Raw genomic sequence first — 25589 nt, 5'->3', positions numbered from 1 at the left:
CTCTCACCTTGTTCCCATCTTGTCCCTATAATCTGAGACTCAGTGCTCAAGAAGGCTCCTTTGTAGTGGTTTCTATATTGCTTCCTCCTCTTCCTCTCATTTGGTGGAATCACACAGAATCCAGTAGGTCTTACTGAACCTGAGAGAGCATTGATTTTCTCTGTGCAAAATCACAACAGTCTGAAAACCTTAACAGGTTTACATGCAGAAAGACAATCTGCATCTTTCTGTATCGAGAATTAAAACACCTCCTTAATTTAGGTGTGTGTAGCCTGTCTGCACTGCAAGATTTCATCTGCAGTTTGTAGCTGTGTATTTAGAAATCTTTATGACAGTCTGACAAACACACAATATCCAGGCATTCCAACACAGCTACCAGTGAATGCTCACATGATGCCTGTACATACATTATGAAAAGTGCTTTACTCTCATAGATTGGTGAATTAAGTGGCTTTGATTTTTCTGTCATTGTAACAAATTCCCAGTTTTGTCAAGTCAGTGGGAATGCATAAAACAGAGGCAGGAGAAAGCATGAGATTCTAACACATGAAAAGGATATTTAGGTTGTTAGGTTTAATTTATTTTTCATAGTTGGGCTTTGGTTTTTTATAAATACAGTGAGTAGTAGAATTTCTATGGTTTGGAGTAAACTGGGACTTTTTTACTGTGGCTCATAGAGGATGCATTTCAGTTTAAAACCCTTCTACTTTACCAGTCCAGGATCCGGAAGGCTATTTGCTATTTTTAGAAAACAGCATTTATCCAGCAGGAGAAGAGGTAGCACCACTTGGCATTAACCCTTTCACTGGCTTCTCTTTTTCTATTTGGCTCTTGGGTGTGTGTATGTGGAAGGGTGAGGCCCACCAGGTTTTCCATAATGACATTGTGTGACCACAGTATCTCCAAAAATAAGGAATAATTTCCACTGTTTTTCAACCTGTACACACGTTTGTACACACATTATAACTAAACACAGACTTATTTCCCCATGGTGATGGTCCCCATCACAAGTACCTTTATATGAGCAAACACCCGATCAAGCTATAGACACTGGAAATTCAAATGCACAGGCTGAGTACATGCAAAACCAGTATCTGCAGTGATCACATTGAACTTGAGCATTAAGGAGTTATGCTCTGTACTGAAAATTGCTGAATGTGTTCAGCTTGGGTAAAACAGCTATATTTATTTAGTAAAAAATATAGCTGCCTAATGTGAATCTTATGGAAACTTCTTCTAGGATAGTGTTTAGCTTTAATTACAGAAATTTTCAGGTTTACATGCACCAAAGCATGGTAGCAATCCTCTATTTTTTTAATAGCACTTCTTCTGTTTCAGTGAGTATCTCATCTGCATGGAGAGATCAGTTGGTCTGCAGCACTCACTTTTGATGTAAGAGTGCCATACTGTAAAAAGTTATGAATATGGAGGATCTTTTGTCACTGCCAAGAGATTAAAAATAAACCCCAAAAGGCTCTGTGTGCAAGATTCTCAAAGGACCTGTTTACCTAGGGTAGTTCTGGTTGCCCAAAGATGGTTCATTCAGATGTACTAGCACATCATTCTTGCTGTCCAGCTGTTGCTGTTGTGCCACATCTGCTATCCTCAGATATGCCAAGGTGTCTCAAATTGCTTTGGGTGCTTCTATGCAGGCACCAGATTCAAGCTGCTCCTTTCCACTGGAAGCCAGTGGGAGCTGATGACTGATTTGACCCTCCTTGGTGCTTACTGGCCTTGTGCTCCCATGGGCTGGAGTTGTGCCATGTGCATGTCGTGTTGCAGATCTCATATCTGTCATTTCCCTGCCTGTTGAGGGGGCTATATGGATATCTGCATAGATACGCATATGAATGGGGGAAAAGACAGCATTTTCTAGGAGAGTGTTTATATATACTCAAGCATGGGCTTAGTACCAGTTATGCATGTACTTGGTAATGGTTTTCTTAGGTGATATAGCAGACTGGGATCCTGATTCTGAGCGCTTCTTACAAGCTGCTTGTAAGCACTTGCTGACTTACATTAAAAGTGCAGGAATTCAGCATATGCTTGAATTAGGCTCTAAAATAATGAAGTATCTGCTTTTACCATATTGATCTCTATCCTTTTATTCTTCTCCTCTGCCTTCACACTGTAAATTACATGTGTTTTTTTTTATTTAGTATTTGTAAACATAAAACCACCAAGTTATTTTCATTTATGATCATATTTTATCTCAAAGCAGTACCATTTACATTTCTTAGCTGACCACAAGAGGTTTAGCTGAGTGCTTTCTCTCTCCCACTCTCTTTCTGTAAATCCATCTGTGTTTGCTCATGTCTCATATTTATTTCACACTTTGTTTCCCTTTCAGATCATGAAGCTATCCTTTACACAAAAACACTTCTGTAATGATGACAGAGACACAGAAGTTTATCTTGTGAATGGGGCTTACTGTATAGCACTGGTAGGATCTTTCCAGTTCTGTCCAGCAAGTCTTCACAGGGGTACCCTCCACTCCAGCTCCTCAAAAGCCTGAGGATGGACCTCTCTAGAGCCCAATTCCGCAGCCCATTCAATTCCTCTTGATTTAGTTGAAGCTAGGCTTTGTGGAGTATGATTATACACTTCAGGACAAGGTTTCCGAGGCCAAATGGGGTTTCAAGTTGCTGTCAGGGTATAGAAGTTTTCACCAGCCAAATAAAATTTTGCTGTTGGGAAGGGGACTGATTGAACTGGAGAGCAGCTGCTTAATCAGAGTTTAAAATAAATTATTCTGTATCAGTGAGCTACTGAGACTGAATGCATTAAGTAAAATAAAACAAGGTCATTTTAAAGTGTAAAATAAATAATACAAAAAGAATTATGCAGTACAAATCAGATTACATGCATTTTTTGAGCATTTTCATTAAGTAGCTGTTAGCTACTTGTTTGCCAATCTTTATTCAGATTTTTAGATGCTGTGCTTTAGATATCTGTGCTTGCTTTTTACTTGATGGGCAAGCAAATTCGATATGAATTCATATTTTATGAGATGTCTTTTAATTAAAAATTTTCAGGAGGAGAGAGAATGAAAGTTACTTTGTTGCTTATTTCTTCAGTGTATCTTTTGTGCTAACAATAAAGGTTGGTTGTTAGCAAAAAACCCAGTAATAGAATAATGAAGTTTTGTTTGGAACAAATGCCCTAGGATAAATAAAATGGAGGTAGATAAATCTGGGGTGTTTTGCTGTATTGCATGATACAAATTTACAGAGCTGCTGATCATATAAGCCTTGTGCCTGAGAATCACTTCTCTTCACTGCTGTCACTGTGGAGAGTTCCTGTAAAGACCATGCTCCAGAATCTTCAGTGTAATAGATAAACCTTATATTTACCAAAGTACTGGCTTGCAAAAGAGCTGGAGCCCAGCTTTTTTCTTAGTACTATGAAACTCCATTCTGTGATCTTTCTCATTTAGCTGAACATCCATCTTTTTTCCCCTGACTATGCCAGTACTGCAGTGCCCTAGCAAGCCCAACCTGATGAGTTAGACCAGCGTATTCATCTGCAGAGCACTTGCCAGGGAGCCTCCTTTGGCAGTCAGGGAGCACAGTTGGAAAGAAAAAGAGGTGGAAAATTATTCCTACACATGCCAGTCTCCAACTTCTCTTTTGAGAGCCCATCAGATCTTCTGGCAACACAAGAAAGTGAGAGCAGCTTTCCATTGCTCAAAGTGAAATAGGCATGGATATCCTGTTAGCTGCACAATGAACTGGCCACTCAGGTCAAGGTGGAATGAAGAAGCAACTTGCTCAACTCTGCTGGCCCAGTTCACCATCTTGCTCACCTTGCTGTTTTGCACTGGCAATGGAATTGCCAGGCCCGCTGCCCTTTGTAGGCCTGGTTCTGAGCAAAGCCATGGCGGCATGCGCTGGGAGTGGCAGCTCCGCACGGATCTCTGCGGGACTCAGATTTGGGGTGAATTGGTCTGTGCAATCTTACTGCTTCTGCTGATGTAAAGCCTCTTTGTGTGTCTGCATGGTACCCCACAATTGGCCTCTCTCACAGAGCGCTGCAGTGGGAACCTGCAGGGGGAAGTTAAAACCAATGAGGTGACCATGAAGGAGGCTTGGAGTGAAGTCTTGAACACCTCCTGAGCAAGGCCCTTGGGTAAATTACCTCCTGAGGTTTTAACTTGAGCACCACAGACTGTGCAGCTCATGGAGTCTTCCTCGTGGAAGGGGAAGGCCAGCTGGCAGTGAACTGAAGTAACTGGAAATTCCTCATCATCTTTCTGATGGTAATAAGATTTAAAGCATGACAACGCAGAGGAAGAAACCAGCAGCTTTGAAGTGTGCCAGAGATACTGGGATCTGGCAGTGATTTATTGTTTGTCTCGCAGAATAATGTATGCCTTATGAGTAACAACATGTCCTTTTGCTGCATGAAAATAACTGCTCAGAAACAAAATCTTATCAGTAATGATGATGCTGTAAAATTAATTCCTTAGTGGTATTTTATCCCAATGTTTCTGTGTATTTGTCAGTATTGCAAGTAGAAAGGTGGTGAGCAATCTGGCAGAAACTGATGGAATTCTGGAAAGAGGAGTGCTTTCTCATGGAGAACAGGAAGAATTGTTCATTTGCTAGCCCAAGTGCAAAAACAATTAGTGAATAAATAGCCACCCTGAGCATCCTTTAAGGGTCTTTAAAGGTCTAAAGCAACCTTTAAAGGATTGTTGTCATTGTCATAGTGTTGATATGATTGCCTGCTTTCACTGCCCCAAGAGCTCACCTTATTCAGTGGTACATATAAACCTATTGGGTCAAAAACCTCTAGACTGGGGAGCTGGTCTGAGAATTGGGCTTCTCACACATGTGGCATTATAGCAGTTCTCAGGAAATGTTACATCAGTGCCCCTGCATGACATCTGATCTATCAGGGGTCTCCACCAAGATATCAGTGAAATGTTTTCAGCTATTGAATACATGAATAAGTAGCCTGTCAGCCTTCCTCTTGTATCTGTTCCAGTGTTTTTGAAAGGAGATGTGATTTATGAAGGATTCAGTGATTGCTGAAGATACTACACATAACTGGATCAGTCATATTTTACCTCATTTTAAAGCCATCATCTTCACAGTGGAATCTATTCATTCCCACTGCATTGCATAGACAAGTCCACTGAAATTTTACAGAGAACAAAGTTTTAAAAATGCTATCATCCTCAGTCTGTAAGCTGACTGAAATAATTGCATTAGAGAAAGTGCAAAGTTTTCTTATCATCTTGGCTTTTTATGAAACATTAAAACTGGTAACATTATCAGATGATCTTTTAAGTGAGTGACTGTGTTTAGTGAATTTAAGTGTTTCTCTACTGAATACAGAAATGGTAATTCAGTGGAGGGGAAAGTGAGTTGCTGGTGAGAGAAATTACAGAAATGCCTTAGACTATTACAGGTCATTTTCATCCTCTTCAATAGCAGGGTAAAAATGTGGAAATGCATCTGTAAACCCAAACTGCAAAAGACCTCTCTCTACCTGTTTAAGGGGAAAAAATATAAACTGTCTCCCACCTTTTCAGGAAACAAAAGAATCAGTGCTTCTACACAGGTGGCTTTGTCCTGTCAGCTTTTGTTGGGAAAGTTGATGTTGCTATCACATTTGTCTAGGAGGAATTCTGGACAGAAGATGTAATGAAATTGACATTTTGAAACAGAGTTTTGTGTTAAATTTATATAAATACATGAGAGTTCTGTGTTAGTCATAGTATTAGTTTTCCTACTTATTTGAGCACAAATTTTAATTTTTTAATTTATTTCAAGCTACTGCAGTATTTCCAGTTCACCACAACTGAAAGCTGCAAAATGCAGATGTCCCTGGGTAAAGACTGCCCAGAATAGAAGTGAAGGGCTCTGGGAACTTCCCGCTCCAGGCAGTGGTGGTCATTCCTTGTGGAAATGCAAGGTGTGTACAGAGCCAGATCTGGAACACCACCTCATTTAAAAACACATCTAGAGGACACGATTCCTGAATTCTGTCCTCAGCAGGTAGGGCAGGTAATTCTTGCTGCACTAAGCTGCAGTTATTAGCACTGTGTCAGTATTCCCAGTGCTCAGTGTGGGCATCACACCACAGAGTTATGAACCCCCTCTGTTTAGGAGTTACCTAATCTAAGGGCTCTGGAACCACAGCCATATTAATCTTCTGCAAAATACCTGTGTCGCTGTGAGTGTGGGTAGGGATATTGGGACAAACAAGGCAGAACAAGCTCTGGGGACACCAGATGTGCACAAAAAGAGTGATGAGCTAAAGTGGACAGACTTTAGGCCAGGAACTATCCTTCAACCACTGAACTATCAGTGTCTCTCTGAGATAATTCTATTGCATGTGGAGTTTTGTTTGATCCAGTTCCTGTTAACTCCAACCACGGATTAAATATACAATCTTAATGAATCTAAATTTACAAAGTATTCTATGCAATGATGTTAATAATTAACTACAATCATGTTAAATTTAGAGACAGAATTGTGTTTAAGTAGAGATGGGAATATTTTTGAGGTCAGTGCACAATTGACTTACGAAACACACATGAGAACAAGAATGTCATCTGCAAAAAAACAACGAAAACACATAAAATCCAGTGTTCACTAATTCAAGCTAACAAGAGAAGCAAGATGCATCTGTATACAATTTATTTTCTCTGCAAAGGATTTCATGTGGAAATTTAAAAGGCTAAGTCTGCATCTGAAATCTGTGAGCAGTTAATAAGAGCATTTATTCATAGAATCATTTAGGTTGGAGGAGACCCTTAGGATCACTGAGTTCAACCATTAGCCTAGCACTGCCAAGGTCAGCAATGAACCATGTCCCTAGGTGCAGTGTCTGCAGGATCTCCAGGGATGCTGACTCAACCACGTCCCTCAGCAGCCTGTTCCAATCCTTGATAAGTCTTCCAGTGAAGAAATTTTTCCTGATATCCAGTCTGAACTTCTTCTGGCACAATTTGAGGCTGTTTCCTCTCATTCTTTCACATTCAGTCATATGTATCTAACAATTATTTGTACAAACCTGTGAATGGCCCTGAAAGAGACACAAGGACAGGTTCAGTTATTAGGAAAATGCCCCAGCAAATCTTTATGAACTTCTGAATGTGAAACTGGGCTAAGAGTGGCACCACACAGCCAAACCTCCTTATTTCTAGTGAGAAATCTAGTTGGTATATTCTGTATGAAATCAAGCATATTAATCATGTGGGTGGGAAGCTGCCAAGTATAGAATTGCAAAAACCTGTAGATGGATCAGAAAGAAAAGATCAGTGTTAGGAGCAGAGCTTGAGTTAAAAACTGCTTTTTCCCCCCTATAGTTATCTGCAGACCAACTGGAACACTTGACTGATAATTCTGTGATTTTCAAAGACACCAAAACTTGTTTGGCTTTTTGTGCTTCCTGAATTTTGGCAACAGAAATGAGACAATTTGTTGAATTTCCTGGATGAGAGGGACAAAAAATGCTGTTTTAAAATACAACTCAGTCTGTCACTTTTGCATTTAATAGTGCCATTCACATGGTATCTTAGGCCAGCTTTGGGTATGTAATCATGACTGGAGCAGATACTTTAAAAACTGGATTTTGATTATTTTTTTATTCTGAAATACAACAAACTAAGAACAGGGAAAGAAATATTTCAGATTGGCAAGTAACTCATAGTACCTTATCTGACTGGCTGATTAAATGGGATACTAACAGGATTAATTAGTAAAGGTCCTAAAATAAACTTGTGTGTGATTAATGGAAGAATAAAAATTTCACCATGTAGTGGCTGCCAGTAAGGGTCAAAGGTACTGTGCTCACAGGGCTCAGTCTCTGACCAAGCAAGTGCAGACAGAACACATTTTAATTTTAGGCTCTTGACACTGTATACTTAACCCCAGGTTGGAATTAACAGGAACTGGATCAAACAAATCTCCATGTCCAATCTAATCTTCCCAGAGTCTGGGAGGTACAGCTCTGCTCTGAAGTCCCTTCCCTTTCATCCTCTTGGTGCATATTTGGAGTCTGTTCAGTTGTTCAGGAAATATGAACTGAGGGTGAAAGCATATTTTACAAACCTGTTTTTCTGGTAACCAACTGAGGGTTAATTCACCTAAACAAATAAAGCATGCTTTAAACATAATGCTCTATTTTATTGTAAGTAGTAATAATTCTGTGGAGAAAAACTTTTCTGCCAAATCTTTGCAGTCTCTGCTTGTTTTTTATTTATAGTTCTTTTTAAGTGAAATACATGTTTTAAGACCTTTGTGAAATCTTTAATCTTGCTAGCCTGAAGAGAATTTTGTAATTCTGGGTAGAATGCAGAAATAAGCAGTTCTTCCTCTGTTTGTATTTTATCTAGCACATCTGTCTTTGTCTGCTGTGCAACTGAAGTGTGCAAATAGCTTCATAGAAATAATAGTTTGATGCTATTTAGAGTACAAAGATAAGTGGGCACAGAAATCTTGTGGATGTGCAGAATAAGACTGGATTTAGCTATGAAGATACAGGTAAGGATCCCATAGCTTCACATAGGTAGTTCAACCAAATTCCTGATTTCTTAAAGATGTCACAATGTTAATACTTTCACTATAGAACTCTGGCAAGTGCAATGACACAAGATAACTCATAATCTGTCTAATGGAGACAAATAGCTATGGGTGTATGTCAGAATAATTAATGTTGAGTCAAGTTATTTTTTTCATTTAACAAACTGAATTGTTTCAGCTAATTATGTAGTGTGGCCTAAATGTGGTGAGGGATTTTCAGAGAAGAAAATTATTACTTTTTTCCTCCAGTGAATTAATGACAATATTAAGGAAAATGTACATTCAGTGTATGAAACAATGTCCAGCTTCACATGCTGAATTTTGCAGCCTTCATTACAGCATGAGTCTCCTGGGCTTCTTGGATTGACTAATGCAGCATCCTCCTCAAGGCCCCCAAAACACTCTCTGGAGAAGACTAGTTTGGCTATTGTGCTCCATACCTATAGAAGAAGCCCTTCTTTCTCTGTTAGATGGGTAAGGTGGTGTCACTGCTTCCTGTTACTCCGATGAAGAAAGAGACAAAATGAAGGGCTGTTTAAAATTCTAGTAACTTTTCAACTTGAGCTATTGCCTTCCCTAAGCAGGGGCTTAGGAGGTTAGGGATATTAAAGTTTACTGGCAATAAATGCAGAAATATGTAACATTTGACTATGCCCAAGTTACAGTTCCCCTGAAAGGAGGCTGTAGCAAGGTGTGGTTCAGTCTCTTCTCCCAAGTACCAACAGACAGGACAGGAGGAAACAGCCCCAGGTTGTGCTAGGGCATGTTTAGATTGGATATTAGAAAGCATTTCTTTGCCAGTAAGGTGGTGAGGCATTGGAACAGGCTGCCCAGGGAAGTGTGAGTCACCATTCCTGAAGGTGTTTAAAAGTCCATAGATGTGGCACTCTGGGACATGGTTTAGTGGTGGACTTGGCAGTGTCAGGGTAATGGCTGGACTCAGGGATTCCCTAAGGGTCTTTTCCAACATAAATGACTCTATGATTCTGTGATAGTCAGTATGTAGGGAGCCATAATCATGTTCGGTGTGGACAATCTCAGAAGCTAATTCCCCAAATCCCATAGGGTCTGCCTTCCAGGCTTAGCTGCATCTGTTTTACCATATCCTCCCTGTCCCCTTTTCAGTTTTGTTTTGTTGGGGTTTGTTTTGTTGTGTTTTTAAATATGTCTATTTCTCGCACCCCATCTGTTTTGCATTTTGTAAGCCTCATAGGCAGGTGCTCTCCTCTCCATGTTTCCACAGTGACTGGCAAGGATTTATTATTGGGAGTCCAAGTTCTACTGGATTGTAAATAAGTACAAGAGTAACATGGATCTCCTAAGCCTCTTCGTCCGCACTATTAGCTGTAACATCACCAAATGGAAGGTCAAATGCCTGTGTAAGGTTTATATAAAAGTGATTGTGTGTGCTGTGATTTATAAATCACGTCACGGTAAGAAGTGGGAACTGCTTTGGTCCCAGGCAGCAATGCCAGGTTTCAGCACATCCCTGACTAGAAATGGCTGAGCACTGCAGAACAGATTCACTGACTCAACTCTCATTGGAACCAAGAGAAAACATCTTGTGGTCACCCTAATACATGTTTCATGTTTGTGGCTTTAAATTATGACACAATTACCCGTTGTCTGTCAAAATGTGTTTCATTTCACAAAGGAAATCTTAAAACATTAATTACTAAAAGGTCTCACAGCTTCCTCTTGCTATTGTAGCCCAAATGTAAGCCTTCAATACTTTGTAATTTTACAGCAGCAGTTAAAAAGAGACTGTTCCCAAAATCACAGAGTAGTTCAAGTAGAAAGGGACCTCCAGAGTTCATCTGATTTATCTGCCACTGCTCAAAGTGGCATCAGCTAGAACAGGTTACTTGGGACTGTGTCCAGATGGGTTTTGAATATCCTCAAAGACAGAGCCTCCACCATCTCTCAGCATTCTCTTTCAGTGTTTGACCACCCTCAGAGTAACAGTTTTCTTCTGTGCAACTGCACAAAGACCTCTAAATTCTCCCAGTTCCTTCCCCCCCACCCCCCCCCCCCGGCCACCTGCTTTTGCCTACAGGCCCTTCAGAGCCACCTGCTCAGGCTGGTTTCTCAGAAAAGGTGTGAGTGCTCTGCTCATGACACTTTCCTATACCCTCACTTATGTGCACAGGCTTTATGTGGCCACCCTTCCTCATGAGGTCTCTCCTGCCATGGCACCCTGCAGTCTTTGCTCCACCACTACCTCCCTTTCATCACTGTTTTCAAGTTCTCCTTGCCAGGCTGCTCAGCCTCTTGGTAGGGAAGATTTTGCCCCATTTTTCATTCTTATCCAAGATAACTTGAGACTAGAGGAACCTCATGCAGAATCACACATGACTTAGATGCAGTGATACTGATAGAATGGGATAATGAGGAATGCTGGTATGAAGAAAAGTTCTAGGAACAGACAAAGTGAAAAGGCAGTAAGCAGGGAAAGAGCCCTTCCTCCACTGAGGAAATAATTCAGCAAAAAGAAGAATGTGAGGCAGCTGTGTGCTTCTGACATTTATTAAATCTTTAAAATATTTGATGAGAAATACCTGTATTGTGAAGATCTCAGCTGTTTGCTGCTGACAAAATGTGGCTGAACTTTTATGTGTGCGTGTAGACATATACATGTGCATACACAGATGGCCAAGGAAAGTACTTCTTAGTGAATAAAAATTGTTGGAATGTACTTCAAAAATAAAAAAAGATCCACACAATGTATGACCCACCCTGTATATGATCCTCAAACTGAAATAATCATACAGCATTTCTCCCACAGCACTTCAAAATTATGAACAACAAATATAGAGTCAAATTCTGTCCTTCGTCCCTGTGATGGGCAACTTATTCCAGACTGTGTTTTAATAGTCTTTCATACACCCATGTGTCAGATTAAATAGTAGAAATGCCAACTGGATGACAATGTAGTATCATTTCTGGAAGTATTGGCTTTTAATATTAATCTTCAATGGGATGCTTTACTGCAGGCATGTGCATATATTAGATAACCCTGGCATGCAGAGAGTATTTTAAGACCTACATAATTTTGAAACACCCTTTAATATTTAGTGATAGTCATGATACATTCCATGCACATAAGATCAGAAGCAGACCTTCCAGGCTTGTTTTACTTCTTAGGATAGATGCCAAATTGGGAGCCAACAGTATTTTGGTTTTCTATAGGACAGTTAAAATGGCACCACAAGCTGTTCCACTGACATCTGAGCCTGGTCTTGGGCAGTGAGATCACAAGGTGGAAGTGCCAAGGAGCATAATAAATACAACTGTCTTCACATGCTTATCTTTTAATCTGAGATTAAATATGAGATATCCAGGACAAATGCTGTCAGCTATTATGGATTCTGGAACATTGAACTGTGATGTCAGAAAATTCATTTTAGTTACTGAACTCCAGCATCTGGTGCTGCCTGCACTGTCCAGAATCAACCTGTTAAATCATAGGCAACTTTAATTTGTAACAACTTCTCTCTCACTTTCTATTTATCCACTGATGATTAAATAAAAAAAAAGCTGCATTCTTAAGCTTTAGATTTAAGCAACATCATTTTATATCCACAAAATAAAATACTTACCCTCTATAATTCATAGATTTTGTAGCAAACAACATGCTTACAGATTTTCACATTGAGTTAGCTACTGCTTAGAAGGAGGAAGAAGTGCATGTAAGATTAGATTCAAAGCAGTTCTGTGAAATCTGTGTGGCCCCTTTATGCAACAACCTGCTACATGGGGGAGAGGAAAAAAATAAGTCCTGGCCTTCATGTCAAAACAATGTAAACTCCTTTTAGTATGTTGACTTGTGGAACAAGTGAGGCATGAAAACAAAAGTGCAGAGCCCTCAGTAGTGACAGTGAATATTTTATCTTACCAAGAGAAAGCAACAAGAGACCAAATCCTTAAAGCATATGCTGTGCTGACAGTGCGCTCTCGCTGTGACAGTAATGGTATTTGCAATCCCAGCTGCACTCAAGCCTGTGTTGTAAAAGCACCCATTCCTTAGAGTACATGTTGCCCTTCCTGGCCCTTAGCCAGATGAAGGAGCTCTTCTCTGTTGCTCATGTTGCCCTGTAGAAACGGATGTTTAAACAATTATTTGTCTCCCCTGAAGTGAAATTTTAGAGATTTTGGAATCATTAGCTCTTCTGAAATTTTCACGGTGCTGAAAAGTATCTTTGGGTGACTCTAGCTTTTTTGCACACAAAGCAACCATTCTCTGGCTCTTTACAAATATCTAAGTGTTGTTCTGAAATTCAGGGACTGGATCCTCGTAGAAATGTTGAAGCAAAAGTACCACTGTTACTGCAGTGTTGTTTTTGGAGAGTGGTTGGTAGGAATGTTTAGAGGGTGATTCAGGGCTGTGACTAAAAGTATTCACCAGTCTCTGTCAGAGATCATTTTGACTAACTCTAATGAGCTGAGTTGGTGAGCCGATTAAAGATAAAAGAAGTTGCTCCTCTGGGAATATGTTTGAATGTGAGTGCTCTCCAGTTTTCCTAACACCCATTTGTTTGTTGTTCTCTCCCAGCTGAGGCATGAGATTCAGAGGTAATTGTTGCTTATAAATTATGAATTTACTGCCTCACAATTACCATTCTGTCATCAAAAGTGTCAGTTTTTCCTTCACTAGTCAGTTCTTTCTCGGTTTCTCCATCCTCTGCTTAAAATTGTTCCCCATCACTGCATCCATTCTCAGCCTGGGTTTTTGTGTGGAGACCCAGTCATCCTACACAGACTTCTTATTTCCTACTTCATATTTGAGCGATTCAGGAAGTTTTGGGTGATTCACAAATGTGATTATATGGTAGCATTTCAAGACATCCCAGTATTGCTTTAGAGAGACAGCTTTGAAGAATGCATGTGATGGGGTTTAGAGAAAGTAAGAAAGTAATGTGGATTGTGATGTGGTAAAGGAGGGATAAGCAGGAGGTACAAATTAAATCCTGGAATCATACATAATTCCTTCTAAATGTGACCGGTTGTGTTCTGCGTTATCCAGAAGTAAGAGCAGCAACCGAGTCACTTCCAGCTCAGCTTCATTCTGAGTTTGATCTCCTGTTTCAGAGCTGCTGATAGGCTGCTTGGAACCCTGTCCACAACTGCAGCCAAGCCCACAGCAGAGCTTCCAGCAGTTACAGGCTCCCAGGCAAGTTCTGGTTTCAGCTCAGACCCAGCATGCTCTCAGCTCCCACATATGCATTGCTATTGCTAGGCTTGGTGAATTTAGGTTGGGAATTACCCACATTTTTGCCATCACATTTCTGACTGTACTGTAAGTATCCATTTTATCCTCAACCTTTAGGCTTTTTGCAATAGGAACATAATATAGATGGACCAAAATAATTGAAAAAACATTTGCAACTAAGTTTTTTAATTAAGTTGCTAAACTGTAAATTACCATTTATCCACATGATTAGATTTCTCTTCTAGTAAGCGCTGATGTCCAGGATATAGCTTGAACCTATAGAAATTTCTAAAAATGGTAATACACTGGTTTTGTTTCCATTCAATCACGAACTAAGAAGTTACACTCTACTCTACACTCTAGAAGTAACAGCATGGCTTCTGACTTGATTGTAGCATAAGTTCTTTCCTCAAGCGGCTATCAAGCAAAGACAGTCCTAAAATAATGGGGGAAGAAGGAATGCCATAGAGAAGAGTTTCTCAGGAGGGAGAGGATAAGATTGTTATCATTTAAGAGTGCCCCACTTTTCTTGTAATTTTAAAATTCTGTTTTTACAGATAGACTTCCTGGTCAAGCTCCAGATGCTTTTGTTTGAGTAGCCTCAACCTCCCTATGGACTCAACAGATGTACCACGAAATGGCATTGCTGACTGGGAATGCAGATCCTGACTTCAGCTCCCGCTCCTTCAACAACTTGGAAAACCTCTGTGAAGTGCAAACCAAGAAAGGATTCTTCTACAAAAAGGCCAAACTTCTGCATCCTGGAGAAGACCTGTGCTGCTTAGCCCGTTTGGATGACCGGTCCAGGTTTGTGATCATCAACGTAGGTGGTATTAAGTACAAAATTCCCTGGACCACCTTGGAGAACTGCCCCTTGACCAGGCTTGGGAAGCTAAAATCTTGCAACAATTATGATGAGATCATGGACATCTGCGATGATTATGATGTTAGCTGCAATGAATTTTTTTTTGACCGTAATCCTAGTGCCTTCAGAACGATCATGACATTCCTGACGGCTGGGAAGCTGAGGCTTCTCAGGGAGATGTGTGCTCTTTCGTTCCAGGAGGAGCTTGTGTACTGGGGGATAGAAGAGGACCACCTGGAGTGGTGCTGTAAAAAGAGATTGCGACAGAAAGAGGAAGAGGCAGCTGAGGCCAGGCTGTTTGAGAGGGAGATGGTATTTAATGAAGCTACGCAAAGTGCCTTCCAGGACAACAGCCGACTGAGTCTGTGCATGAGAAAGCTGAGGGATATGGTGGAGAACCCCCACTCAGGGATCCCAGGAAAGATCTTTGCTTGTATTTCAATCTCTTTTGTTGCCATCACTGCTGTCAGCCTCTGCATCAGCACCATGCCAGATGTCAGAGAAGAAGAGGATCGGGTAAGTGCAGCTTTTCTTGGGGTAGAGCATGTTTTGCATTCTTGTCTCCACGGGAAAGGTGACAGGAAAAATCACTCCAGCAGATACACAGGTATTGTGTTCAGTATATATGATGTGGAGGGCTGGCTGGATAGAGCACAGAAAGCGTTATGTCACTTAAAACTGAGGCCAGATTGGGCCAAACTCTGCCTGCTAGCCCAGCTTAGCCAGTTCACACCAGCAGATAACCTTACCCACCAGATTTGTTTTCTGACATGTCTAACCGGATGACAAACTAGCTACTCTGGGGATAAAAAACAGCCTTTCTTTTGGTTTAATGTTTTGAGGTTAAATTTAGAGCTAACAAATCAATTTTCCCTAAAGATACTTTAACAATTTGAATGAACTCTCAGTGTGCCAGTGTAAAAAACACATCTAAAGTATTTTGATGCTATAGGGTGATGTAAAGGCCAGGGAAGCTGAGGCAGCAACTTAACAGCAGAAACAGAGTGATTGTCCCAATTTTCAGACCTGCTTAGTATTCTCAGGCGTAAGCTGTGGATGATTCATGCCCTTGAAAATCAAGTCTTACAGATATTTTGTTTATTCTTTAGTTCATCAAATTTCCTAAGGGTTTAGTCCCTTTTTTGTTCAAGCAGTTCACTTCCCTAGGATTAATTGTATGTAGGCCAGTGAGAGCTCATCTGAAAAATGGTAGAGGAGGACATTCACATTTTCTTCACATACATGCTGAAATGCAATCTGAGGAGTTGGGGGTGGGGATGTGCTGAGAAATTCATGCCCTTTCTAGTTTTACCCAAGTCCAAGCTTGACACTAAATGTTTGGGCTTATTTCCCAGCCCCGTGGTCATTAAATGTGGTTGTGAACTTCAGCTACTAAGACAGTACTTCACCTCATGAAATGCTGCCTCTGAGCTGAAGGCTGAGCCCTCCTGGAAGCAGCTCTTCCCATGTGCTGTCACCCAGGGGCTGGATGGCTTGTGCCCTACTGCCGCAAGCAGAAAAGAGGGAGATCATCCCCAGACCAGAGGCATTTACTGTTATGTCAGCTTGAAAGTAAAATGCAAGGTGATGGAAAATGGATTCAGCTGCTCCAGAGAGACCCCTACACCTCACTGAGCACCCTGTGTACAGTTAAACCCACCCTTTGCTTGCGAGGTCTGCTCAGGTTACATCTCAGCTGAGGAGTTTGATTTGGAATCAGACTCTTTCAGGAGCAGCCAGGAAAAAAAATAAAACATTTGGTATGTTGACTGATATATGATTTATTATCAGGTCTTTATTTTATAGCCTTTTTCTGATTTAAATTTGAAGATGGTAGTACTGCGTACTAGTTCACACTGTGTTGTCCTAATACTGGTTTTTAAGATATCATTTCTAAAACACATGCCTTTTACTGTAATTAACCATCAGGGCTCCAGTATCCTAAATTCTAAGTACAAGGGATATTCTACTATTGAAAACTGAGATATATTATTATGTTAGACCATTCCTAAACTCTCATACTTCTAAAAGCAATAGTTCAGCTCTCACAGGTTTAAGTGAGAGCTGAACTATTGCTTTTAGAATTATGAGAATTAAGGAATGTCTAACATAAATAGGGACTCGCAATAATAGGCTAATAATTATTTTTGGGTGGAGCAGGATAATAATGAGGATAGAAAAAGCATTTGAGAGAAGCCTGGATTTCTTGGTAAGCTGGAACCATTAGAAGGAGAATATTCTCATAGTCAAATGCAAAATTTTGCAGTAAAGACGAATGCAGACTTGCTCATGTAAAAGCAGGGACTCTGGTTCCCAAAATGAGGCACTGAATAATATTTAGTGTACAAGCAACTATAAATTCCTATTGCAGCATAAAGTCAGAAGGGTTAATGCCATCCTTGAATAGCTAAGCTGGGGAGTATTAATAAGAAGCTGGAAGATTTTTTGTGCCTGTATGCAGTATTGGTGAGACTGACACTAGAATACTGCAGTTGGTTCTCATATTCATGTTTTGCATGGTGTTTTGAAAAATTGGGAGAAGGCTAAAGACCTGTAAATCTTAGACACCTGGGGAAAATGCCATACAATAAGAAACTTGAACATTTCAGTTGATTTAAATTATTGGAAGGAAGGTGAGTGGATTAGGCACGTAAGTTTTTTACGAGGGGAGAAGAACTGTATCATCTAAAAGACCTTTAAAATAAGCAGGGGGAGGATGCATGGATAAAAGCTGGATCCTTATAAATACCTATGGGAAACTATAAGCCACTATTTAATACCAAATTGATTAATTACTGGGACAGGCTAGGAAGAAAATTAGTGAATTCTGTGCTTTTAGACATTTTCAGTTAAAAGCTCAGTGCCCTTTTGTTTAGGCCTCAGCTAAACAGATTTTACTTCAATCAAAAGAAAAACATCAATCGCAGACCAAGTTACAAAGGGGAAATTATTGTAATATGGAGAAGATCAGAATAAATTATCCAACGTTCTTCTGTGCTCTTAGATTCTAAAAGCACAGAGCTCCTGAAAATAATCTTTGTTCCACACTTTGCACAGGGAAGGTCTGTGGACAGACTGGAAATGGTTATTTTGCTTGAGACAAAGAAGGCTCTGTAGCACAGGGGACTGGTGAAGGATCACTTCTGGCAAGGCAAGAAGTAGGCATCTGCCCACTTGGAGTCACCTGTAGGGTCTGGGAATGTGGCTGCAGACTCCCTGCCTGTACTCCCTATGTGGCTTAGCAAGCCAAGGCAGCTCTGCAAGTAACAGGTGTGGAGATAAGAGAGCTTATGTGAATTCAAATTCATAGTAATCATCCTGAGCTCTATTCCCAGTATCTAGATTAAAATTTGTGCCCAGGGGATAGCTCTTTGGTCTGGCTTTGCAGTCTCCTAACATGCAGAAAAAGGATGTGCATCCCTCCTGACTAAGGAACAAATAAATAGTAAATACTATTTCAAAGGCGCACCATACTCAGTGTGCACATTTTCCTGGCTTTCTGGCTGGCATTGCTGTTGTTATGGTTCCATGTCAGGGCTGTCATAGGTGCTCTGGCTAGCAAACAGTGGCCTTTTCCTTGAGCTGCTGTTGGCACAGAAAACAAAAGCTCTATGTGCCATCTATCTGTCCTGTTACTGCTTCAGGGAAAGGCAGAGAAGCCAATCATGAAAAAAGCCATTTTGGGGAGCAATTTTCCATACCCTGATCCTTTAATGCCATCTGAATGGACAAAGTGTTACACCCAGTGATGTCCTGCAGAGCTGTAAATGACCTCAAACAAGAAGTGTGGGACCTTAAAAGTTAGAAGTAATTACCAGGTGGGTGAGGAAATTATTTTAGGTACCTGCCTTTCTCTTTTAAAATAGAGCAGAAAATTCAATCATACATGTTGTTAACTTTATTAGCTGCTCCAGGTGTTCTGGATGACAGTGGCAATCCCTGGTGGTTTAACAAGAGTGGGAAGGCTCATGCTCCACTGTACTGTAGATACTTGTTCTTACTAAAGGTCACCTTGATTCACCTTGAGTGTTACTCTTTTTTGAAAGTAGTATCGTGCATTTCAGAAGCTGCACAATTGTCAGTAGAGTTAACAGAATCAGATCCTGAGCTACTTTTCACTTACCCAAGAAGGATATATATTTAGTCAATTTTTTTTGCTTTTATTTGCTTATTAAATCCAGTAACATGTATAATAGCTCCTTCTGGAAATTTCAGGAAAAGGACACTTCAAGTATATGAAGAAAACAAACATGTGAAGGTAGTCAGGTTCTTCCATGTAAAGTAACAAGACAATGATAAACTTTTTATTTCAAAATTTTCAGAATGTGTAAAATTCAATGAGAGATGTAGATGTAATGGTGAAAATGATGTAGATGTAATGAGATTTCAATGAGAGATGTAGATGTAATGGTGAAAAGTCTCGTCTAAAGTCAAAATCTGCTGAGACAGAATCATAGCAGGAGCCCCCAGGCACCAGGCCCTTCCAAGACCACCACAAAAGTCATCTCCAAGACATAAAAATTGCCAGAGGCACAGAGTATCCTCAAGGCATTTTAGGCATATCCTACCTTTAAGTGGACTTTTCACCTCTCTAAACAAATCGCAGCTATCTCAAACAAAGCAGCTAATGACTCAAAGAAAGCAGCTGATACATCAGAGGAGTAAACCAGTCAGGGATATATTACAGCAAAAGCTTTAAACACACAGTAAGAGCTGAACAGCCAAAAGACATTCAGAGAGGTTCAGCTGAAATGGTCATCATACCAGACTCTTCATTTTTTTCTTGGTGAAAACAGAAATGTCAACCATTTCCCTCTGAAGACAAATCTTCTCTTTTTTGTTAGACAGTAGCCTTTGTCATCAGAGAAGAAAGGGTGGAACTTAGAAAATAATATCAAACATTCTGTCCTGATTCAAAAAGGTATTTATAGGCGTGAGACCCCTGAGCTCAGTCATTTGTAGCAGCACAGTGCAAAACAGGAGAAGCAGATCAGAGAGCTCGTTCTTCACCACGCTTCGTAACATGTTGGGAAAAGCTAGCCTAATTAGAGATGCTGTGATAGGAAGTGACAGTTCAATAACCTTCAGCTGAAGAGCATTACAACAAAGAGACTTATAAATAATGAAGTTAATAATAGCTTGTAAAGAAGCCAAAACTATTTAATCTTCTAAGCTCAATTTACACACTGTGCTTCAACTTCCATAATGTTGAGGATGGGGAATAGGTAAATTGTGAATGTGCATTTTAAACAATCTTGTGACTAAAGGTTTCATTTCACAAAGCTACACACAAAAGTAATCTCAGACAAAGTTAAGAGAGTCTTGGATAATGATTCTTATTAGCTTTTCATAGACAAACTGTTCTGTAAGAGGCCGGATGAGCAGACAGTGAGGCTGACTGAAAACTGTCTCAATGGCCATGCCCTGAGCATGGTGGTCAGTGACACAGAGTCCAGTAACTAGCAGTGTGCCCTGGTGGTCTACACTCGGTCCAGTCCTGTTAGGCTTCTGTATTACTGGCCTGGAGGGTGAAGCAGAGTGCACCTGGAGTGAGTTTGCTGATGACACAAACTTTGGGCCCTGGGGACCCTGGTGGACAGCAGGCTGGCCGTAAGCCAGTGCTGTGCCCTTGCTGCAAAGACAGGTACTGGTGTCCTGGGCTGCATGCGGCAAAGTGCTGCCAGCGCACCAAGGGAGGAGATTCTTCCCCTCAGCTCAGCACTGGGGAGGCCACACTTGGAGTAGTGTGCAGTGCTGGGCTCCTCAGTGCAAGAGATACAGACATGCTGGACAAAGTCCAGTGGTGCTTGCTATCCTAAGATGGCACTCTGCTTGAGACTCTGGAATTACTGGCATCATTTTTATGACTTTATCTGTTTTCTGACTGTCCAGTTGTTGCTCTGCCTGTGATACTGAGACCTTAATTTTAACTTAGAGCCACGAGTGATGCATAGATGGTTTGTTTTCATGAATGAAAGTATTAATAAAACTGCAGCTTGTGTTTTTACTTTCATTGTGAAATAAACTGTTCTAGAAATTAAAACACAGTCAACAAAAAACATGTATTAAAAAAATATCTCCCTGTTGGTGTTACAGATAACTATTAATAGTGTGTAGGCACTGAGGGTGACTTTTTATAAAAAGAATCCTGGGGAATTGGACTAACTAATTTCCCTAGGGATCATCTGAGAATTTGTTATACCACTCTCAGCTCTGCTGTTGAAATGCAAAAATCATAAGCTGTAACAGTATCACTGGTTTTGGCATCTGAACTGATGTACTGTACTTGTACCCTATATTGCTAATTTGCATTTTGTGTCTGCTCCAGACTCCTCAGGACACAGCTGACTGGAGGCCAGGGAAAGACCAAATTACTCAGTAGCAATGGTCACCTGCCTTTTCTACATCGTGCACAAGGAAGTTCCTGTAGGCACATGAGATTCATATTCAGTTTAACATTCACATGTCCTTGCTTAAGGGGTGTAGGACTCAGAGCACTGCAGGACTCTATTTTAACTAGAAGTAAGGTGTTTCTTACTTTTTTTCCTTTCATAAGTCAAAGTAGGTTTTCTCCTCAGATAGTACTTAAATGAAACTGGTAACACAGGCTTTAAATTACAAGCTTTGAGAGCATGCTTTACTCACAGTTTCAGTTAACAGCAATAAGCAAATGTTTGCTTTCTTGTTGAAGTTCTCAATTGGCCTCATGTAGTTCCATCACCTGTTCTGTGTAATCTTTCCTTTAGATTGGGAATGCTTTGGGACAGAATATCTTAAACACAATGTCTATGGCCATCATAACAATAGAAATAAAACTATATCTGTTCAGGTACCTTCCTCATGCTTCACCTGCAAGACATGTTTCTAGGCAAGGAAATTCTTTTTTGCAAGTGAGACCAACTTAGTTCATGCTGAATCCAAACCAAGGAGTAACTGCAAAGTTCTCAAGTCTGAGTCATGCTAGCATGGTCTCCCAACTCCTTTCTGATGGTCAGAGACATTTGCTAGGCAAGTTGTCTTTCAGAGAGATCAGGTTTGTCTGAAAGCAGTGGGAAGTGATGAGGTTTGGTTTTGCTAAGTGATGCTGCTTCTGTGTGTCACACAGACAGCGTTAAAATCACAGAGCTGAGAACTCTGCACTGCTCAATCTAAACCTTAAATGTCAAGTTCTGTGGGGTTTTCTGCATCTTTTCTCTGAGTCCCATGGAGTTTATAAGTGTGAGACCAATGGCAAAATGTTCTTTGCAAATATTGAGAAATGATGATCATGTCCTTAGATCATTTTCCTGGGAAATGTCTGTGAGGCATTTAAAAGACACAGCCCCTAATGTAAAAGAACACATTTCTTTGGTTTTGCCTTGTGGATCCGAATCGCAATCCCTCCTTTTCGGCTGTCCAAATCCAGCTGTTATATGGAGCATATCTCAGTATCAGTTTATTTTGCTGAGTTCAGGATTGCTGTATTCACACACTGAGGAGACACATTGGGTACTGGGAGTCCCCAGCATCACTGCTTTACATCTTACTGCCCTCTGCACCAGCTCTGCCAGCCACTGCCCAGGACCCCTGCTGCTTGCAAAACCCCTGGTCAAATAGCACACGCTTTGCCAGCTGTTATACAAGACAGTCCTTCCTCTTTGCAGGGCTGCCTTAAGCTGCTAACAAATAGAAAACATTTGAAGGAATGATTGGTTGTTCTTGCTATTGGTTGTGTGGACAAAGTGCTGGATAACAACTGGCTATATTTATTTGAAGAGATCTCACCATTTCTTCTCCTTGGCTTGCTTGCTTTTCTTGGGAAAAAAAGTAATTGTTTTCTGCAGTTGTCCCACCCCTGGAAGAAAAAACAAAAATCCAGCCTTCCTGCTTCATTGAACCTCTCTAAACTTTGGCAGATGTACCTGGTTGTTCCATCGTGGCAGCTGCTTCAAGAGCAGATAAAGGAACCATGGTCCCAGTAAGAAAATCATCCTCCCATGTATCGGGAGGATTAGGAGGAATGTTGTATTTTCTTTCTCTGAGAATTGCCCTTAGATTGAGGGTGGGGACCCAGCACTGTGTGGCAGGTTTACACAGAGTCCCTTAGGGAGCCTGCAGACCTGCTCAAAATTCCCCCTCTCAGCAGAGTCACCACCTGAGCTCTCCATGCCTGGCTCTGCCCAACCGTGGCTCTCACAGCAGTGCCTGCTATTGGGTTGCTTTTCCCAAATAAAGAGAGAAATCCTTATGGACTAAGGAGCTGCCCTGGAAGATTTTGAGGACAGTAGGTTACAATATAGATTTTGGAAGCCACCTGAGATTCTCTGCAGTGTTTTAGGCTTAGAAGTAAAAAAATGGAGAGTGTTTGTCTGCACTGCTTGGGAACAAGGCAAGAATTGGCTAAGATAAAATTACTTTTGACTTGTTAATAATTTTATTCTGGGCCAATGAACTCTTTCAGTCTGCAGGATATCTTCTCATGAATAAATAGCAAGCTTGGGTCTTGTTTTAAATATTATATAAATATGCTGCAATGTAACGTTAGTGATAAATAATTAAACAGCTAAAACTATTTCATAAAAGCATTGGTAACTGTCACATTGTTAACTGGTTTATATTTGGTGCAGTGTGGCTTACCCAGCAAAATATGCTCCATATTTAATTTCTTTTAATATCTCTCTGGTTCCACCCCCATAATTATCTATCCCTACCACTGAGTTTATTCTCCAAACTTCCAGGTAAATCATCCAGGGAATCTCTGAAGATACCTCACAATAATAGGCACTTGGCCTTCAGACATGTTTGTAAAATTACTATAGCTACTCATCACAGCCTGATATCCTGGGGGTACAGCACAGCTCCTGTATTCCATAGACTGCTCCACTGCCTTTTGCAGGAGAGCTTGGGCACTGTGGGCTTGTTGAGTACTGTCCCAGTGTTCTGAAAGAGAGAACTCTTTCATTTATTTGAAATGAAAATATAATCTGGAAATTTCATTTCAGAACTCCAGGATAGGTTGCTATCAATTCTGGAGGTTTGGAACGAAAGCAAGGAGGCAGATTTACATTTGGCTGCACCTCATATAGCTGTGCTGAGGTAATGAGCTGATTCATGTGTATGGCACTTAGAAGAATTGCATTAAATCATCCAGCATTATAAATGCTTACATTTTCATTGCCTAGAGTGTAGCAATGGAGATGAAATATAAAAGTTTTTGAAACTGGGTTTTTTTTTCAGTGTAGACATTTATATTCAAGACAAATTGAGTGGTATACAGATGGGGAAAAAAATAGCTGTAAGATTTTTTTACAGAAGTTTTTAAACAAAGGCTTGAGAAAGGACCAGGAGAAATCTATAAAGTTGTTAGGTTTTGTAATGGTAAGCATGATACTAGTTCCAAGTAAAAACATCAAAAACATGGTACTGAGTCACATTTTGATCTAGTTTGTGTAGAACACCTCTCATTAATCAAATTTAATTTTTTTTTTAGGTTATAAAGTTTTCAGAAGAAAGCAACTTCTGATGTAGGTACTTCTGTAAGACATTTGAATTAGTGCCACACAATATTCTTCCTTAATAAAAAGGCATTTTTCAAAAATTAGCTTCCTTACTGTTTAAAAAAAATATCTCAGATCTCATAATAGTAGAAAACCAACATAAGACATCAAGTGAGGCTTGAGATACTGTGTCCAGATTGATATCCATTTGGAAGGCAAATTGAAAAAAAAGTTTTAAAAATGGTTTAAAATCTCAAGTTCTACTTTATAATGAGACACTAGAAGTGCTTTTAATGCAGTGGGAATCATAATAAGAGAATGTCTGTGGGCAACAGTGAACTGAAATAACTGAAAGCTGCAGCTGGACAAACTCATGCTCTGAATTAAAGTGTGCTACAGTGTGGGTAATTAACAATGGAAACCATTTATCTGGACATGCCTGTGTGCATCTCACAGAGTTTTTAAATACATTCTGTCAGTCCATCTAAACGTTCTGACTGAGCTCAGCTGAAGCCATGCATATGATTCATGAGCCACTTGGCAAGATCCTCTGCTCCACAGAGGATCAGCTCAAGAGCCTCTTCTGCCCTTCCAGGACAGTGAGCCATTGCCATCCTGTCCCTGACTCCTGCTGGTGTAAGAGGTGCCAGCAAGGATGCTGTACATCTTCTCTCTGTCTGGGGTTTCCTTGGCCCTTGTGAATATTCAAACCTGAAGGCATCAGTAAGATGAAATGAGCAGTGACAGTTCATAATTGTGATTAAAGGCAAGGGCAGCCAGAAAAAGCTCAGAAGCCTGGAAGCTCTCTGAGGAGTGGTGTGGCATGAGTCTGGTCCCATGAAGGCAGCATCCAAACCCAGGTGTCTTGTCCAGCACTGACTGTGTTTGTAGCGGGTGCCACAGGGGCTGGGACATGCTACTGGAGGGTCTTAGCCACAGCCAGAACAGGGTTCACCAGGACATGTGCCAGCCCACCCCTCTGGTCACTCACTCACTCTACCCTCACCCTTCCATAAGTCACACACACACAAAAAATCCCTTTCCCTTGCCCCATCTCATTTCCTGTGCCTGGATTCAAATAGGAAATGCAGAGAATAGTGTGAAGGTCCCAGCCATCCAATACATCCTGAGCTGTGCTGGAAACTTGGCACCTGGTACACTGGGTAGAGATGACGACAAGAGAAATTGCAGCACTCTCCCAAAAAGTCCCTGCTCCGACTGTGAGCAGACACTGTAGAGATTTTCTCCCAGTCTGCAGCTTGTTGCCTTCACACACAGTAGAAATGTTGGGTGTTTTAAGGTAAGTTCTTGTGTGCTGCACTGCACTGCTGGCACAGCAAGCACTGTTTTTACTGTTGCCTTGAGCAGAAAGAGAATATGAAAGTGTGTGGGGTTTTGCTGTGGTCACATCCGCCTGGTAAAAACCCATGGCAGCTCAGAGCATTTCAGTGCAAGGGCACTGCGGGAGCTCCCTGCCAGCTGTGCCTGAGCTGCTACCAGCA

At 40.7% G+C, this 25589-nt stretch overlaps 1 protein-coding gene across 3 annotated transcripts in view; it reads left to right on the top strand.

Moving 5' to 3' along the window:
- The window catches only part of KCNG2 (potassium voltage-gated channel modifier subfamily G member 2), a 53334-nt gene that overhangs the window by 15616 nt on the left and 12129 nt on the right, over positions 1-25589 (top strand). For all 3 annotated transcript variants that reach the window (XM_077179897.1, XM_054642487.2, XM_077179905.1), the window contains exon 2: positions 14304-15127. In XM_077179897.1, the coding sequence (XP_077036012.1) occupies positions 14372-15127 (756 nt within the window). In that variant the 5' untranslated portion in view covers positions 14304-14371. The remainder of the gene's footprint in view (positions 1-14303; positions 15128-25589) is intronic.

The sequence above is a fragment of the Agelaius phoeniceus genome, chromosome 1, assembly GCF_051311805.1.
Source record: "Agelaius phoeniceus isolate bAgePho1 chromosome 1, bAgePho1.hap1, whole genome shotgun sequence".
NCBI classification, from domain to species: Eukaryota; Metazoa; Chordata; class Aves; order Passeriformes; family Icteridae; genus Agelaius; species Agelaius phoeniceus.
Note: the sequence above shows the minus strand (reverse complement) of the source record. Positions and strands in the feature narration are given on the sequence as shown.